Source organism: Poromitra crassiceps (genome assembly GCF_964638095.1).
Source record: "Poromitra crassiceps genome assembly, chromosome: 2".
NCBI lineage: Eukaryota > Metazoa > Chordata > Actinopteri > Beryciformes > Melamphaidae > Poromitra > Poromitra crassiceps.
The window spans coordinates 103,106,789-103,126,788 of NC_139624.1; the positions used below are offsets into that span (position 1 = coordinate 103,106,789).

The following is a 20,000-nucleotide window of genomic DNA, read 5'->3' on the forward strand; positions in this document are numbered from 1 at the left end:
TCTACTTATCCTCATGTTTTAGAGTGTGGTGCTCCACCTTCTACTTGTCCTCATGTTTTAGAGTGTGGTGCTCCACCTTCTACTTATCCTCATGTTTTAGAGTGTGGTGCTCCACCTTCTACTTATCCTCATGTTTTAGAGTGTGGTGCTCCATCTTCTACTTATCCTCATGTTTTAGAGTGTGGTGCTCCACCTTCTACTTATCCTCATGTTTTAGAGTGTGGTGCTCCACCTTCTACCTATCCCTATGTTTTAGAGTGTGGTGCTCCATCTTCTACTTGTCCTCATGTTTTAGAGTGTGGTGCTCCACCTTCTACTTATCCTCATGTTTTAGAGTGTGGTGCTCCACCTTCTACTTATCCTCATGTTTTAGAGTGTGGTGCTCCACCTTCTACTTATCCTCATGTTTTAGAGTGTGGTGCTCCACCTTCTACTTATCCTCATGTTTTAGAGTGTGGTGCTCCACCTTCTACTTGTCCTCATGTTTTAGAGTGTGGTGCTCCATCTTCTACTTATCCTCATGTTTTAGAGTGTGGTGCTCCATCTTCTACTTATCCTCATGTTTTAGAGTGTGGTGCTCCACCTTCTACTTGTCCTCATGTTTTAGAGTGTGGTGCTCCACCTTCTACTTATCCTCATGTTTTAGAGTGTGGTGCTCCACCTTCTACTTATCCTCATGTTTTAGAGTGTGGTGCTCCACCTTCTACTTATCCTCATGTTTTAGAGTGTGGTGCTCCATCTTCTACTTATCCTCATGTTTTAGAGTGTGGTGCTCCACCTTCTACTTATCCTCATGTTTTAGAGTGTGGTGCTCCACCTTCTACCTATCCCTATGTTTTAGAGTGTGGTGCTCCATCTTCTACTTGTCCTCATGTTTTAGAGTGTGGTGCTCCACCTTCTACTTATCCTCATGTTTTAGAGTGTGGTGCTCCACCTTCTACTTATCCTCATGTTTTAGAGTGTGGTGCTCCACCTTCTACTTATCCTCATGTTTTAGAGTGTGGTGCTCCACCTTCTACTTATCCTCATGTTTTAGAGTGTGGTGCTCCACCTTCTACTTATCCTCATGTTTTAGAGTGTGGTGCTCCACCTTCTACTTATCCTCATGTTTTAGAGTGTGGTGCTCCACCTTCTACTTGTCCTCATGTTTTAGAGTGTGGTGCTCCACCTTCTACTTATCCTCATGTTTTAGAGTGTGGTGCTCCATCTTCTACTTATCCTCATGTTTTAGAGTGTGGTGCTCCACCTTCTACTTATCCTCATGTTTTAGAGTGTGGTGCTCCATCTTCTACTTATCCTCATGTTTTAGAGTGTGGTGCTCCATCTTCTACTTATCCTCATGTTTTAGAGTGTGGTGCTCCACCTTCTACTTATCCTCATGTTTTAGAGTGTGGTGCTCCACCTTCTACTTATCCTCATGTTTTAGAGTGTGGTGCTCCACCTTCTACTTATCCTCATGTTTTAGAGTGTGGTGCTCCATCTTCCTTTGCAGCGCTCCCAAAACGCTGCGGCCTAATCCATCAAGTGAAAGATGTATTGCTTTTAAAGCACATAGCTCTATATGCAAAACACTAACATGTGTGCTGTCTGCTCTAATCTCATTAGCTACTCCATTAATCCCCAGCCAGTGTCATTACTTTCTCTTTGCTTTCCACATTCTCATGTAAACAGACAATAGAGAACTATCGTTTTTAAACCACGCAGATCGATCAAGGCTCTTCCCTTGATAACGCTCTCAATCAAAAGCTTGTTGCCATGCTGTTCGCCATACTTTACTCATCGTCTACGTACGCATGTGTGTACACTTGCACCAGCGCAACATAAACCCACATAGCAAAGCCAATGGTATTTAGATTCGGCGATGCAGCAAAGCGACTGTGATGTGCGCTATCTGCTTGGATGCGTGTCTGAAGGCTTCCAGACAAATGAGATCAGAGCGGCCGTGATCCAGCTGCTCTAATTGTGTCAGAGAGGAGAGGAGGTCCGCCTGCCGCAGATTGGAAACGCATGGCATGTCAAATTGCCAACAGCTCATTCCATTGACTGTCATTCATGGAAAAAGTACATGTGATGCGGCAGTTCTGGTGAATGAATAGAAGCTGACGTCCGAATCGATTAGACGTCCCTGTCTCGTCGCAATTGTCAACTCACTTATGAAGTAAAAAAAAAAATCTACCAAACATCAATCATGCAGTTGGAGATTTGACAGTAATAATGTTGGACATGTCATCTAAATTTGTATATGAAAGTAATATAGCCCTAAAGTCAAAGCGGTACTATTTGTGGGTCTTTAATGAGAAGTCCAGCCGACCCGCCGGTATCCAGTGGCTGGGGAGGCTGGGTGGCCAGGGCCATGCAGCGGTGGCGTCGCTGTATTGATTGGTGTGAGGTGGTGCCAGGCAGGACGCTAGGCTGGCACTGAGAGCTGGATGCCATGGTGCCAGGCAGGACGCTAGGCTGGCACTGCCAGCTGGATGCCATGGTGCCAGGCAGGAGGCTAGGCTGGCACTGCCAGCTGGATGCCATGGTGCCAGGCAGGAGGCTAGGCTAGCACTGCCAGCTGGATGCCATGGGCCAGGCAGGACGCTAGGCTGGCACTGCCAGCTGGATGCCATGGTGCCAGGCAGGAGGCTAGGCTGGCACTGCCAGCTGGATGCCATGGTGCCAGGCAGGAGGCTAGGCTAGCACTGCCAGCTGGATGCCATGGTGCCAGGCAGGACGCTAGGCTGGCACTGCCAGCTGGATGCCATGGTGCCAGGCAGGACGCTAGGCTGGCACTGCCAGCTGGATGCCATGGTGCCAGGCAGGACGCTAGGCTGGCACTGCCAGCTGGATGCCATGGTGCCAGGCAGGACGCTAGGCTGGCACTGCCAGCTGGATGCCATGGTGCCAGGCAGGACGCTAGGCTGGCACTGCCAGCTGGATGCCATGGTGCCAGGCAGGAGGCTAGGCTGGCACTGCCAGCTGGATGCCATGGTGCCAGGCAGGAGGTTAGGCTGGCACTGCCAGCTGGATGCCATGGTGCCAGGCAGGACGCTAGGCTGGCACTGCCAGCTGGATGCCATGGGCCAACCGCCGCCTATACACTTTTCCATTCAGTTGCACCCGATGGCACCCAGTCATAATGGGAAAAGCAATCCACTGCGTGCATCAACAGAGAGGGAGGCGGGGAGGGAGAGGAAGAGAGGAGGCCTGACATCGATCCTGACACATTCCAGGCACCAGGGATTTGTATGGCTACTAATGATGCCTAACAACCTGGGATGGAAGGATGGAGGAAGAGTGGGATGGATGGAGTGTCAAGTTTTCAGCAGGGATGGCATTCCGTGACCAACTCAACCGACTCGTGTCGAAACAAACAAATGAACAAAAGGTACTGTAAACCCTTTACTTGAAGGACATGTGATGCAGTACAGATTCCAATCAGATTATAAATCCATTAGAAACACATCCATCCTTCTTCAAACGCTTATCCGGGATCGGGTCGCGGAGGGAGCAGTTGCAGCAGGGGACCCCAAACTTCTCTTTGCCCCGTCCACATTAATAATAATTAATAATTGATTGGATTTATATAGTGCCCTTCTAGACACTCAAAGCGCTTCGCATATCAGGGGAGGGAACTCAACTCATCCACCACCGAAGTGTAGCACCCACCTGGGTGACGCATGGCAGCCAGTTTGCACCAGAACGCTCACCACACATCTGCTCTCACGGTGGAGAGTTGACAACTGATTGTGCCAATTAAGTTACGAGTGATGTTTAGGTGGCCATGATTGAAGGAAGGCCTGTGTTGGAATTTAGCCAGGGCACCGGGGTTACACCCCACAGGGCACCGGGGTCACACCCCTACTCCTGAGAAGAGTGCCGATGGGATCTTTAATGACCACAGAGAGATTATTCATAAGACCACTCAGACAAGAGGGGAAGAGCACCTCCTACTGGTCCTCCAACACCACTTCCAGCACCAGTCTCCCATCCAAGGAGTATCCTAGGCCAGACCTGCTTAGCTTCCCCAGGAAAGCCAGTAATGTAATGCAGGAGCCACAGCTCTGACTGAGGGATCCCGAGGCATTCCCAGGCCAGCATGGAGATACTATAATATCTCTCCACCTAGCCCTCAGTCTGCCCCGTGGTCTCCTCCCAGCTGGACGTGCCTGTAACACCTCGCTAGGGAGGCACCCAGGTGGCATCCTTGCCGGATGCCCGAACCATCTCAACTGGCTCCTTTCTACGCGAAGGAGCAGCGGCTCTACTCTCCCTCACGGTTGACTGAGCTTCTCACCTTGTCCCTAAGGGAGATGCCAACCACCCTCCTGAGAAAACCCATTTTGGCCGCTTGTATCCGCGGTCGTATTTACAATACTAGGCATCTCGCGCTCGATTCCTAGTCGCTCGCCCGCCCTGCAGCTCGCCGAGCTGGCCTCGCAGCTCGCACACGCAGCTCGGCTGCTGCGTGGCCTCGCCTGCCTTATTGGCACACGCACGATTTCTCCTTTACAATAATAATCAGACCAACATTGGCAGACAAGTTGCCTGATAAAGTATTCAACTACTGTAAATCTCTTGCATATTGCTCTCACATATGCTCTGATTATATCATAATAATCATGCCCAGTGGAAATAAGCAGGCTTCTAGTTTGTAACTTTAAGCTGCTTTACTGGGCTATCCTTGGATCATTTTACTTTTGATTTACATATTGTGTACTTTTTTTTACTACTGTATTGTAAATTTGTAATGGTTTTTATGCATTCTTGATCCGAAATAAACCAAACCAAACCAAACCAAACCAAGCCGTCACAATGTACAAACAGTACAAACTTATGATGCCTCATAAGGTCTCATGAGCTCCACTACAAGTAAAACATTACCAAAACAAATACATAACAGCGACCAGAGAACGGAGGACAAGTGGGCCTGATGGCAAAACCAGAGCAATAGAAATGAATGAGAGAGTGTGAGAAAGAGAGAGATGGCACGCTGTAGCAGGAGGACAGCGAGAGATGAACTGAGCGCGAGGAGTGAATGAGTGCTCCTCCGACCGCGACGGGGGCCAGGCACCGACCGAGTGGCACTGAGCGAGCCGACAAGTGATCTGTGAAGCCAACGTGAAAGCAGCGGGGCCGCCACCAGCATCTCCAGTCTGCTATTTACATCTGCGTCACAGGGCCGCCTGCAAGAACATCCAAATGAGAGGAGCAGATCCCGCCACAGCAGGCATGTCAGCCTCAAATGTTCTCACACCATACCGATGGTCACCCTGAGCTGTTGCGGTCTACCCTTTACTACTTAAGGTATTTTAAGAGAGGAATTTCTTCGTTTCCAGGATGCCCTGGGGTGATGCTGTGGCTTGTGCGCTGCAAAAAAAAAAAAAAAAAATCTAAGTATACGAAATAATAAACAAATAAAACAAGTTATCTCACATTCAGTTTTACAGTCTTATGGTGAAGTTGTTATCGTTGGATGTGATAATTCGACTTGTTTTCAATGCAGTTTCACCTGTTTCAGGAACTTTCTATCTCCAAATGAACAGCATATGGCAGATCACTTCACTAGTATCAAGAAAATGACACTTGAATCTGTTAGAAACAATAGACGTTATCTCACCCCATTGGCAGATAAAACAATAAGACGTTAAGACTCATTAAGTGACTTGTTAAGATGGATCTATTTTGCAGTGGGTGTTTGGGCCTCTCTCTCCTTGCTCCTGGCTCTGGGCTCCCTGGCTGGAGGAGTTGAATTGTGTAACACCAGTGCTTCCTGGCATGCCTTAGCCTTTGTCTACAGCTCTCCTATTAGTCAGTCTGCACTAAAGCCCTTTATCACCACAGGCAAAACGCACCAGTATATCTGCTACACTGCCACAATACCCATACGGCCCTGACGCAACCCCCTCAACGCCCCCCCCCCCCCTCCTCATCCCATCCCCTACCGAAACCTTATCCAAAATAACACATTCTTTCAATAAAAAGACACGGCTGGGCTTACGTTTTTTAATGCACCCACATGTTTATGCCGCTGTCCAAACCCAATTATTTCATTGTCCCGACATTTGAGCTAATAAATCAAGCCACTTTGGGTTTCAGCGGGAGAGCTGGGAGTACAAGAGAAAAGGGGGTTAGAAGAGGGAGGCTGTCCTGGAAGATCGAGTTTTTACGCTTTTGCTGAAATACGGCATGAAGTCACGGTCTGAAAAATGATCGCAATTAATCACAGCTACTGAATACAATCCACTCAACTAATCACAATTAACGTAATGGATGAGTCACTAGGAAGTGGGGCCTGCGTGCTAACGACGGCGCAGTCCCCCAAACTTCCACAAGTGCAGCATGAGAGAATGAGAAAGGCGGAGAGAGGAAGAGAAGAAGAGAGAAAGAATGAGAGAGACAGAGAGAAAATGAAAGAGAAAATGCGGGAGAGGGCAAAGGAAATTAGCCCGATGTTGTACAGCCCTCTTGTTATGATGTCAAGTTTGAGAATTTCAGGCTGATTATGTTAAAGGGCACATCCAAATCAATTTGGTGTGGCGGTGGATCGAGGAGCCTTCACAATTAGAAGCCTTTTATTGGTGAGTGTAATGGCTGTGACCTCACCATCATCATCTGACCTACTGGCTGCTTTCCTTAATGGACTGTTCGTTATGGCCCGTTTCCCTTCAGAGTCACACGGGATGACAATGCCCGCCATGTCCAGGGCCAGAGGCAGATGGTGTAACCTGAAAATGTGCTGTCAAATGAGATGGTTGAGAGAACAGAGTAACTTCAGCGCCGTGGGTGACAGAGTAACATGAGTTTTTAGTAAGGACTATTAGTCATAGGGTTACACAGATGCAGTCATTGTAGAGGTCCCACTTTTTTCCTGCATGCCTGCTGAACTGTCGCTGCACCATTTCCAAAGGGAACTGTTGGATAAAGTTGAGCTTTGCTCTATGAGGAAAGTTACATGGAATGGTCTGGTAACTAGCCAACTGAGAAACAACAGAAAACAGAAAGGTCATAAGATGGAAAAGATCAAACTGGTCTCAAATACGTAATTTTGGTTAAGACACTGGCATTATGGAAACAAGTGATTTTGATGTGTTGATAGGTTCCGCATTTCTCTGTAATTGATACAATGTGATAATGTGAATAACATGCAAATATGTTTTCAGTGAGGTTCACAAGTGCCATCGTCATGCGGTTTTAGCACACAGTGGAATGCCTCAAGGCCAACCACATTGCTCAGTCAGTAATAATAATATACTAATTTGGGTCTACACATCCAAGAAAGAAAGATGTAAAGTATTAGTACAGGATTGATGCAAGACAAATGCATGGAGGAGAACTTCTACAATAGCTACCACTGTAGTAGAAAATGTTTATAAGGCTGCAATCCAACACTGTCAATGGACCAAGGGCACACAGATGGTGGCCTCCTTGATTAACACACTCAATATGTGTTTTTCTGTCCTTCATGACACAGTTGACATACTGTAATATCTAATGGCCGATATACATACATATTTTCAAACAACAGAAGATGAGGACAGAAGATGAGAAGATCCTGGAAGTTTAATTGCCAAACAAAGATGCATCGGATGGTGACTTCACTCGACTCACGTGGTCAAACGCACCTCCACCCCCACACCTCTCACATGTGTTTGAGAGAGGTTTGTTCTCCTCATGTTGACATTTGCACTGCATGGGTATAAAAAAGTGATGACTTCACACCATGCAGGCTCTGACCAAACTGGCATGCGACTGCAGGCGGTACAGTGGGAGATGCAGGCATGGAGTCTGTGTTTGAGGTAACCACAGCTCTAAGTCTACTAGACCACAGAGAGGCCAGTGTGTAGCCTCTCCCTCTAATCATCTAAGGTGCTTCAACTCACGCTTCTCCTTCGTGCCCGCAATACAAATATAGCACCATCAGACGTGACATTTCTGAGATGGCTGGCAGCCATAATGGCAGTCCTTTGGTATTTATTGTTTTGTTTTCATAAAAAACCCGCAGAGTGTAACCCCGGAATCCCCAGGAATCCTGCTGTTGTCCACACAGCCATCAGGTCTCACTTAGAGAGGAGGCCGCTGTGCCCATTGGGTCCTTCAGGCAGTGGAAGGACAGCTACCCTCACTAGGATGAATCCAATCATCAGTAATGGATTAAGATTGAGCTTTCCAAGACTGTAACCTGTAAGATGCTTCATGCAGATTTTGCTTTTCTCATTCATATCTTGTTGTGGAATTAGTTACAATAGTTAGTTAATAGTTAGTTACAATGAATTAAAGTTCAACTTATGAGATGTGTGGGTTCATTTCGTGCACTTTGGTAGTTATCATGACTTGATTTCCTTCTATAAAGTTGTGCAAAACCTTTGGGGATGGGAAATATGCTAGTAGAAAGCAGCTTACGTGAGCTGTCATTACAACTCATTTGATGATATTTATGATATGTTGTATTTAGAGAAAAAATCTAATGGATACCTATTGGCATTAGAGGAGTAATTACAATTTCCAACCAGTGGCCAACCCCCCGGCTTCCCTCCCCTGATGATGCGGAAGTGAATTGAAAAGCTGTAGTTCCTCGCATGGCCACTAGGCATCGGGGGTAGTAGGCATTCCCCCCCATGTTAAAATGCCCGACTTTGTAACAGGATCTTTCCAGTGAGGGGCAAAACAGGGTTTTGGTCTATATAGCTAATTTCACCTTTTCATAACAACTGCAGGGGGGGTCATTTTTTTATACAACTCGCCCGTTTGGAGTAAAATAGATGACAGAAAAGGGGGTGATTGGCGACCAACGAATCAACTCCAAATGGGAGACCAAAATCAATGGGATAGCTCTGTCCATATTTTTAGGTCAGTGTTTTCAACCCATATTGACCCCTAGCAGAAGACTGGACACAGCATCTTCTCCTTTTAGACACGGTTACTTTAAGACACACAACAAACAGTTTACGTAACCTATAAACTAAAACCGAGCCACTACAGCACAACCAAAATAGATTCTACATAATTAACACCTTCAATATTGTGCAATAACACACAACATCGCACATCGTAAACATGTGTTTCAGATGTTGTTGGAAGCCAAATCACTTGGACAGAAAATAATCTAGACTGACCGGAGCTGGGTGTAAATCACATGATGGTTTCAGGGAACGTGATCCTGCATCAGACCCGCTGGGAGGGGCCAGAACAGGAAGGGCCTGCGACAATGCGTGTTGTGAGAGAGAGCGTGAATTCCTCCAAGCCACATTATTACACTCAGCAGCTCCACGGAACATGCAGGAAAGGCAGGAACCCAAAAATGGCTTAGGTGTGTTCTCGTTTCCCCCGGGGCGTGGTGAGAGGAGCGCGCCGGCCCGGAGCCAAGACGGTGGTCGGGGTGAAAACCACAAAAGTGAAAATAGAGGCAGCCGGGGGCCCGGGGCCGGGACATGGCCAGAACAGATCAAAGGTGGGCGGGGCCTCAGCACACAACAAAGTGCTATGATGACAGAGGCCTATGACAGGACATCAAGGACTGGCCTGGACTGTTTGTTGTGTTTGTGTGTTGCAGGACACCGAGGTCAGACCAGAGGGATTCAAAGTAGAGCCTGACTGATACTGAATTTTTGAGGCCGATGCCGATACCGATATTAGGGTCGATATTCTTTATATACATCATTTATATACACGTTTACCTACATAAATAAACCGATTTTTGTGTGTGCAATGATCTCTCGAATAACACTTGTGACAAAGATATGTAATGGAGGCGGGATATTTTACAGGATATTTAAGTTTAACAGGAAACTTTATTATCTAAAATGACATCAGTGCACTGAAACTGTAAACTTCACTGGGGATGTAATAATGATAAATAACTATGAAAGATAAAGAAGAACACACAAAAATAATATAAATTTAATTAAGATTAAGGATTAAAAGGACCAAATATACATAAAATGCCGTCTATAGACGTCACTGGGTCAGCTGGAGGAAAAAGGCTGGGCAGGGCAAAAAGAGAATAAAAAATACTGGTGCATATCGGACAACATATACACTGTTACCGATATACTGTATCTGTGATAGGCCAATATCAGAAAAAGAAAAGGAAATCCGCACACTGTTTTTTAAGCTCCCACGGTGAGTTTTTTAATTACAAAAAAGCAACGTTTCGACCCTCACGGGTCTTCATCAGGCAGTACAGACTCTCTGAAACGTTGCTTTTTTGTAATTAAAAAACTCACCCGTGGGAGCTTAAAAAACAGTGTGCGGATTTCCTTTTCTTTTTCTATACGCATATTTTTTCCAGCACCTGTTGAAATAATCTCAGATGTCAGCCCATAATATCAGCCCATAATATCGGTCGACCGATATGTCGACCAGGCTGTAATTAAAAGAGTGCCTGGGATACAAGAGCAGAGGAATAAAAGAAACACAAAAACAGAGGTGATCAAACCTGCCCCACTTACCCCTATCAAAAAGTACGGGTAGGTGGGGTGATATAAACCAGCACCTAGTAGCGTCGGTGGGGATACAGAGGTCCAGTCCGGCTGCCCAGATGTGGTAAGGCCCGACCGCTCGACAGGGCCAGGGGAATGCGTGGTATGGCAGTCGGTGGACGATGCAGACAGACGCCCAGGATGTCGAGGGGAAGAGCGAAAAAGAGAGCGCGCGCCAAGATGCCGCTAGCCGTACGGTTGGGCCAGGAGGCCGAGACGGATGGGGGGCTGGCACCGGGGCAGTTGTTGACGTCTGGGGCTAACGGTCTGAAGAGCACGGACGTGAGAAGCGTGTTACAATGAGAGAGCAACACTGACCAGGGACAGAAAGGAAGCCGTTCGCAGACACCAAGCCTAGACTGGCTGAAAATACACACGGCCAAGTGCAGGGTAATTGTGGTTGGTTTTGCTGTGCTTACAACTTCAAGGTTGTGGGTTAGATTCCCACAAGCATCAGAAAGTACCTCAAATGCATGTACAGTACAGTGTTGGCTCGCTGGTGGTGTGGATAGGAGGGTCAGATCAGATGTTACACAGAACGGGATGGATCAGTGAAGTGCTGCTTGGATATGTGGAATATTCAAAAATAATATAATAATATTCATAATAGTGTGATGGCTGATAAGTGGTTCAAAAACACAATGATGCCTTCTTCTTATCCAGTCACAACTGTAAACACTCCAGCATAGATAACATAAATATTCATTTTTGAGAAAAATGTATTCATCAGAAATATATATATATATATATATATATATATATATATATATATATATATATATATATATATATAAACATGAAAAACTTATTTTAGAAACCATTTTTACAAGTGTCTCAGGACCACCCAAAGTTAGAGAGTGTGTCATACTCCTGAAGTCAAATTCACATCACTTTCACAAGCTGACTGTGATGAGAGACTTACGAGTGGCTCCTTGTTCTTAACCAGCCTTATGATCTTCACGGAGTCCTCGTCATCGTCGATGTCATCGGGCAGCGGAGGTAGTTCTGGGTCGTAATTCTTCTGGGCGACCGTGTCGTGGACCGACAGGAGGCTCTGGAGGGAGCGGAGGGGAGGGATGGAGAGAAACATGGGACAAGGGTTATCACTCATACCAAAAGGCCTTTCCCTTACCTCGCACTAATTCGTGATATAAAGCATATAGCAATACATGATATTATAAATTCAATCTGCCATTGTGTTTCTTTGAGCCGGACAGAAGGGGAGAAAAGGCAGAGACTGCAGGGAGGATGGTTATGAATTGGCGTGTCTGCCTCAATGGCCGTGTGATGGATTTGAAAGTGTTCAGGGCCAGTTCTCCTAGCTACATGCGTTAATTGTCATTAGGCCCATGCTCTCCCTCCATACATCTCTCTGATTAAAGGCAAGCAGCACCCGCCCCGGACCATCGCTCACCAGGGATTACGGGTGTAAGGATTGGGGGGGGGGGGGGGAGGGGCAACCTTGGCCACCGTTTCCAATGGCGATGCTTTCCAGGGAGGGGAAGGCGGCGAACACTCGGGGTCTCGCCAGGGGAGAAGCGATGTTCTGCGGGCGAGTCAAAGTAATGAAGTTCTCAGCCGCCTCAGATATTTCACACGTTCACAAGCAGACATTAAAAAAAAGAAGAGACGGGACGCAGACAAGAATGATGCCATTGAGACGTTCATTTTTCAAACTATTTAACGACTCCGTGTCCGGACCAAGATGCAGCTGGACGCGTGCTGCTTTTTCCGTGGTTGAGGAGGAGAGAGAAGTGAGAAAAACATCTTCCACCCCACGTGCCAAGACAAAAGGAGAGAGGGAGAGAGGGGGAGGGATGGAGAGAGAGAGAGAGAGAGAGAGAGAGAGAGGGAGAGGGGAGGATATGGACAGAAGAGGAGCAGTGTGTTTTATGACATGGGAGCAGGCTGCAGTACAGTGTTCAAGATGTTGCTAACTGGGAGCAGATGAGAGGAGGAGACACAAGTGGAGCTCTGTGGCCGGGATCCACTGGGAGACAAGCTGACCAGTGTGTGTGTGCGCGCGCACACACACACACACACACACACACACACACACACACACACACACACACACACACACACACACACACACACACCTTAGTACAGTGGTTCTCAACGTGGGGCCCGGGAACCACACCAGGTCCAGGGGCCCTTGAGGGGGTTCCAGGGGTCCCCAGCAAATTGATGAATATTTAAACTTCCGCATGATTTCATTTACAGGAAGTGAACACAATTAGAGAATGTAGAGCAGGGGTGGCCAAACTTTTTTGGTTGTGGGCCGCATACAGAAAAATATAAGGAGGCGCGGGCCAAACAATATTAAGCGCGGCAGTTTTCGCGGCAAAAGAAATTGGACCAGAAAACCCTTGTGCCATAAAAAAATTAATTTCTACCTAAATAAATATATGACACATAGTTTATTGATGTGCTCACCTATTACAATGGGTATTTCTGTTGTTATTATGTTTTCAAATTTTCTTTTCCTGTGCCAACAGGTTAAGACAGATAATTTAACATAACATTAGTATTAAACATTCATTCAGTATTAAAAATGTTTAAAAATAAATAGATCAGGTCAGGGTACTCAAGTATAACCCATTTTCAATGGTTTTAAATTGAAAAGACGAAATGGGGCAATCAGTTTTTTTGTTTTTGTTTTTCCGTTTTCGTTTTCCGTTTTAAACTTTAAAACGGAAAACGGAAACGGAAAAACGTTTTAAGGATTATTTTTTTTTTTTTGCTAAATTCATGGCGGGCCACTCAAACGGGCAGCGGGCCGCAGTTGGCCCGCGGGCCGTAGTTTGGCCACCACTGATGTAGAGGAATGATCATGTCATTCTGGTCAATATGTAACAATACAAATATCTGTTCTTGTATTTTAAGTGTGTTTTAATTGTATTAATTGTATTTTAATTGTTGTACGGCGACCTTATGAAACAAATGTATTATTATTATTACTTTTAGCAGTAACTCAGTAATATAACTTATTACTTATAGGATTTCAGTAATATAATACCAGTTGCTTTGTCAAGTAACACAAGTTACAAATTGAGTTACTTTTTTTGATCAAAGCACATATTATTTAAATAAAGATACAATCATTTCCTAATCAAACTGTGCGTTTTTATGCAAATAACCACTGACCAATGACAAGAAAGGAAAAGGATAACATTTAGAATTTTGGATTGTTTATACTGATTTCAAGGCGGTGGAAATTATTTTTCGGGATGGTTCCAGGGCGGCGATGTCATTCTGCTACTGCTGTTATTTTGGTGAAAGTAATGCAAAAGTAGTGTAATAAGTAACGAGTTACTCTACAAGGACAGTAATATTGTAAAGTAACTTATTACTTTCAAATGAAAGTAACTAGTAATACGTATAGTATATTACATTTTGAAAGTAACTTGCCCAACACTGGTCTTAGTACATATACTAGTGAGGACCTTCATTGACAACATACCCTAACTTGCAACCAGCCGCACTATATGCCTAAATTTAAAACATTTGTGCTATATTAAACATTTATCTTTTCGAGATACAAGATTCACTTTAATAGCCACAGAATTAATTAGGTTAATCCTCTCTCTCCTCTTTTTCTTTGCTCTTCTTCCATGTATCTCCTTGGCAGCACGAGCCCGTATATTTATCAGTACAGGCCTATAGTGTGCAACAGTTCCTGGGTTTCATCTGCACAGAATACTGTAGATAGACTGTGTGTTCTATTGTATGCCCGGGGATGCTGTCTTTTTATGACATCAAACTACCTCTTGGAAAGCTGGAAACCAAAACTGTTTGCAGATGAGGGCGATAAAAGCAAAGTGGATTGGGGATCTCAAAGTTGTGCTGGATATAACATATGATATAAATTGTGTTTATAGCGTTGTGTCAAGGCATGGATGGAGAGTTCACAGTTGCACAGAGGTTCTACAATGTTATGATGGGATCAATAGTTACGATCTAAGTCTCTCAGCACCACACGCGCACACACACACGCACACGCACACACACACACGCACGCACACACGCACACACACACACACACACGCGCACACACACGCACACACACACACACACGCACACACACGCACACACACACACACACACGCACACACACACACGCACACACACACACACACACGCACACACGCACACACACACACACACACACACACACATGCACACACACACGCACACACACACGCGCACACGCACGCACACACACAAATCTATAGCAGGCCGCTGCTCTCCTAGCCAGTGAATGACAGCAGCGCACATCAGACGCTGTTCCACTTCACAGCCGAATAAAATATTACAGTGCAAATATTTACAAAGGAACGCTTCTGATTTTGCGGCCGGCCACCATCTCTTTTTCTGTTTTTCTTTGCAAGCGCCTTCTCTGCTTTTTCTTCCTCGGGGGGGGGGGGTGAGAAAACCGTTTTTAATGTGGCGTTGCATCGAATTCCCGGAGCTTTCCGAAAACAATGTCAGTGGAAGGCGGCCTGCGCCGTGCCGGTGATCCCAGACGGGAGTGAAGGGAGTTGGGGTCTGAGGTTGGAATACATGTGGTGCTGTGGCCCTCTTAATGCTGTTTCACGGTCAGTCACAGCACCTGATGCAGTGTGCCACAACATGCAGGTCAACCAGGTGTCCATCACACTCTCAGCAGGGTGTGGGACACCCATCTAGGCCTGCTGGCCCGAGAAGAACTACAGCACCTCACTACTGCTAGGCAGCTTCCAAGGAGTCCTCACCTAAACATCCTTAGTCCCTCGAATGACACCTGGAATTCTTGTTTTCAAAGGCATACATGTACTTGCACACACAAGCACATGCAGTATCGTACATGATTAGATTAGATGAAACTTGAGGAAACATGAGGTAACTGGGTTGTTATAACAGCAAATTATAGGCTGCAGCCAAGGGGCAACCTACAGTTCTGAAAAACAAAGCCAATGTGTAAGTGCCTTAAACCTGCATTCTTTCAAATGGCATGCAGGCGGTGACACCACTGTCGGCAAAAATAAGTCAGATTGTATGAAAGTCAATGGCATAATGACCCTTCGTCTCACTTGATTTATGACCTCAGTAAAACACTTTAGCAATGAGTTTATGGTTCAATCACTAGTTTCAAGTCTTCTTCAAAATAGATGATGAAGCAGACTATGCTTTGGGGCGTGATGAACAGGTTGCCTAGAGATCACTCACCGAGCGCAGACCAATAGCAGGCAGCTCTGTTGGAAAGCCCTTGTCTCACGCTCGCCAATCTGCCTCCAAATAACTAAGACAGCGACGGTCAAAATGTCAAAACTCGAGGCTTCAAAACGGGAGTCCACAAGCCAAAATGGGTGACATCACAGTGGCTACGTCTATTTCTATACAGTCTATGGCAACAGCACAGAAAAAAGGACACAAATAAGATTATAGCTGATGGGGGATAATAAACAGGACACAACCAACAATTTGATCACTAGAACATAGTAAGTAAAAAATATTGATGAATCTGCAGCACAGACACACAACCAGAATAACATTGCTCGCTCACGTTCCCCTCCCACGCTCACCTCAACCTTTCCTCCTGCTGTTTCCTCTGATGCCCATCCATCAAGCCTAATATCCTGACCTGAGAGTGTCGTCTCATCGATGGCCGCCCGCCCGCCCGCCCGCCACTTCCTCCAACCTGAGGTGGCGCTCACTGCAACATGCTCCGCACGGCCGTGCCTAACAACCCGTAACAGGGCCGCGCACCTAATGCCTTGTAAAAAGTCCCTCCAAAGTAGCAACAACAGCTGCAGGCTAATAGGTAGCACATGGCACAAGCCCTGGCTGGTGAGCGTTGACATGGGGGAACAACACAGGTACGTGTATGCACACACTAGGTGTACGCACGCACATACACGCGCACACTACACACTACACACTAGGTGTACGCACGCACATACACGCACACACTACACACTAGGTGTACGCACACACATACACACGCACACACACACAGCCTTCTTCCTGGGTCGACATGAGTCAACGGGTCTTGTTATGCCTCAGTGTTGGTGGCTTAGCTCCCTAATCAAATTTAGAGCTATATCCTTATAGAGGCTCAGTCGCGCAGTTGGGGCACGAGGTGGAGGAAGGGGGTGGTGGGGATGGAGAGAAAGAAGCAAGATGAGATGGAGAGAGAGAGAAGCAAAGAAAGGCAAAGAGAAAGAGAAGGGAAGGGAAACCGCCCTTGTTTTGCAGGCATCCCGTGGTCTCTCGGTCCGTGTGTTTGTGTTCATTAGGCATAATAGGGATCCTAGAAAAACAGATCACTGAGCTTGTCCAAATAAACCTGGCCATACATTCCTGGCATTGGCCTCTCATTAAAGCCGCGGGCCCTGTCGTTGGCCCGCTCGCTTTTCAGCCTGCGGGCGGCGCTGGAGCGGTGCAAGGACCGCTTTCCCCTGGACGGCGGGAGGGCACCCTGCTGAGAGCTCTGCCTCAGAAGGCACTGCGGTAGGCCACCCGGGACACCATGACCACCCCCCTCTGAGCCTTGAACCTCAGCTCGCTCCTAATCGAACACACACACACACACTTACTCACAAGCACGCCCATACACACCTACACACACCGAAGGAAACAGCCGGCCATCATAATTGGCACTTTCATCACTGTCAATATTAGTCTTTCTGAGGGGCGCTAATATGGCTGAAAGTTGTTTTTTCATGTGCGAATCGTAAAAGAGAGAGTTGGAGGCAGAGAAGGACGGCAAGGAAGAAAGAAGGAGAGAAAGAGAGAAAGAGAGAAAGAGAGAGGGCTGCTTTAAAGAGCCTGATTTATATCCCCACCCTAGGAATGGATCATTTCAGCCATAATGAAGAGTGATACAGTTACTATCGCACAGAGACGCCATTCAAAGGCAGCAGCCATCTGCTTGTGTTTTACACGCCCGGCCCTGTGATTTACATGGGGGCTGGCTGGTACGCTATCAAGTGCCCTGGAGGACAGATGGAGGAGAGCAAACTTTTAATACTGCTTCTTGAAGCCCACAAGCCGCCCGTGCTTTGAGGTGTGATGTCGACAGAAAGCCAGGAGCGCCCAGGCCCAGGCCTGTTACAGTCAAAACTCTCCCCTTCCCACGGGGGGGCGCTGCCTGGAGCTAATCCACTGTGTTGACCGAGCCTTCCTGCTGGCGTTTAGCCGGGGAGCGCTTTAAGGCCCAGGCGCTCGAAAGCTGGTGGTGGACTTGAAGCAGCACGCGAGAGTGGAGGTCATGAAGTTGAGGGGGCGGAGATAAGGAAGGTGTGAAGTCATGTGTAGCAAAAGGCACGACCCTTCGCCCAAAACCTCATGGTACAGCTGTAGGTTATAACAGTGATAGCTCTTGAATTTCAATTTGTCACTGTAATGGTAAATGGTAAATGGCCTGCATTTATATAGCGCTTTTATCCAAAGCGCTTTACAGTCAGTAGGTACATTCACCCATTCACACACCGATTGCGGCAGGCTACCACCCAGGGTGCTGGCACACCAACGGGAGCAATTTGGGGCTCAGTGTCTTGCCCAAGGACACTTGGACATGCAGACTGGAGGAGCCGGGAATCAAACCACCGACCTCTTTTATCCAAAGCGATTAGTGGACGACCCGCGCTACCTCCTGAGCTACAGCCGGCACTGTCCTGTGGCAGCTCCACTTCATGTTGTATAAGTGTATTTTCCATCAAATCTGGCATAGCAACTTTAAAAGAACCTTTGTTCATGAAGCTAACTGACTTTGATACGGCTTACTATGATGTATGGGGTACTCAACCTTTTTTATTGGGGGTCCACTTATGAATTTTATACAAGTTCAAAGGTCCGGAACCAGTAAAACGCACCGACATAAATCAATGTCTATAACTTGTCCAAAGATAATTTAAACTTTAAGTACACCCATTCAATACTACAGTATAGTGGCTTGAATCAGTGCAGAAATGTTTGCCTATAACTATGCCTTGCACCTGGGCACTTGGGCACTGACCCAATTGTTCACTGGTCAAACTGCTGTTGAGTTTTTAACAATGTTCATTGTGGAAAATTCAGATTCACATCGATATCAAACATGCTGAGCAGCACATGGCCAACCTTCTGATGGTGGGGAACATTTGCTGCAGTAATGCAATCGCCGACCCGCCGCACAAACAAAGTGGTAAGGTGTTGTTTGTTGCCAGGCAACCAAAGTAGCGCTGAGTTGTTCTCTTGAGAAGTGATGCTCTGATTTTATTCGTTGAACTATTTTCAAGTCTATGCGTGACCAACCACTGCAGGAAAGCCCGCCATCCACAGCACAGCCGGCAGAATGTGCAGACCTTCCATAGGAAAATAGTGACATAAAAAAAGAGTGAAAAAAACAAAAAGAGTGCCGAGCCCTCTGATCAATGACTTTCTCAAGCTCTCTATTCTGATGGATTGATCCTTTGCCACGCCAAATACCTCCACTGTAAACGTTATGAAAACACAAAGGCAGGCTGGCTGACACAGCCGTGCTTCGTAGCGAGCACAGCCATCGTTTGCCGGGGCATTTTGCCTTGGGGTTTTGACGGAGACAGAGGAGGACGCGGCGTCCCTACGTAGTGAAGTACTAGGAGAGCGAAGCTGTAATGGATTCCACTGGTCTCCATTCATCTTTGGGGGAAGAGTGTCTGAATGTGTGCACGTGCATCTCTTCACACACCTGTGTCTCTCTCTCCCTGTGTGTGTGTGTGTGTGTGTGTGTGTGTGTGTGTGTGTGTGTGTGTGTGTGTGTATGTGTATGTGAGTGAATCCGTATTCAGGGGTTCCCAACCTTTTTTTGCTAGTGACCCCACATTGACATCACAAAAATCTAGGGACCCCAGACGCGGAATGCCACCTGCCTCTTATAGTAGTATAAACACAGCCCTATTATGGTAAGATTGTAATTGAGTGACATCACTGGTGACATCATCACTGACGTCACTAACTGATGACATCACAATTGCTCGAGTGACATAGGGTGGATTTGGAAATAGTCACTCCGAGCGCACTCTGGCACAAACTGGACCGCTTGTAAATTGGGAGCGCTGTTGTAATGTACCGTACAGACATCCTCTCATTTCAGTGTAGAGCGTCAGATTGGATTTAGAACAACATTGATGTCATCAGTGATGACACCAATTCTGAGGATGGGATTAAAGTCGATCAGAACTCTGACTGTAATCTCTCTTTAAACTCAGAATTCTGGCTTTTTTCTCTGAATTCAACTTCAACTTCAACTTCATTGATATCCCAAAGGAAATGTGGTTTGCAGCAGGCATATGGACAAAAACGTCAACATCAGCAGACATCAGGTCAGGTGACACAGAGACACACACTCCAGGAGTGACCGAGTTCAAGTAAAAAATGAAGGCATTGCCTCCATAAAGCAGCAACAGTATACAGTAAATAGTAAATAGTGCAACATAAATGTTACATCAGTCAACGTGATAAGAATACTTTCCACTGCAGAATAAATATGTAAAAGAAATAGTACAAATAATAGAGATAAAAACATGAGTG

The 20,000-nt window shown here is 46.4% G+C and overlaps 1 protein-coding gene across 2 annotated transcripts in view; it reads right to left on the bottom strand.

The window, feature by feature from the left end:
* Nucleotides 1-20,000, bottom strand: part of mpp7a (MAGUK p55 scaffold protein 7a) — a 218,194-nt gene that overhangs the window by 77,381 nt on the left and 120,813 nt on the right. For both annotated transcript variants that reach the window (XM_083660406.1, XM_083660407.1), the window contains one exon: nucleotides 11,389-11,520. In XM_083660406.1, the coding sequence (XP_083516532.1) occupies nucleotides 11,389-11,520 (132 nt within the window). The remainder of the gene's footprint in view (nucleotides 1-11,388; nucleotides 11,521-20,000) is intronic.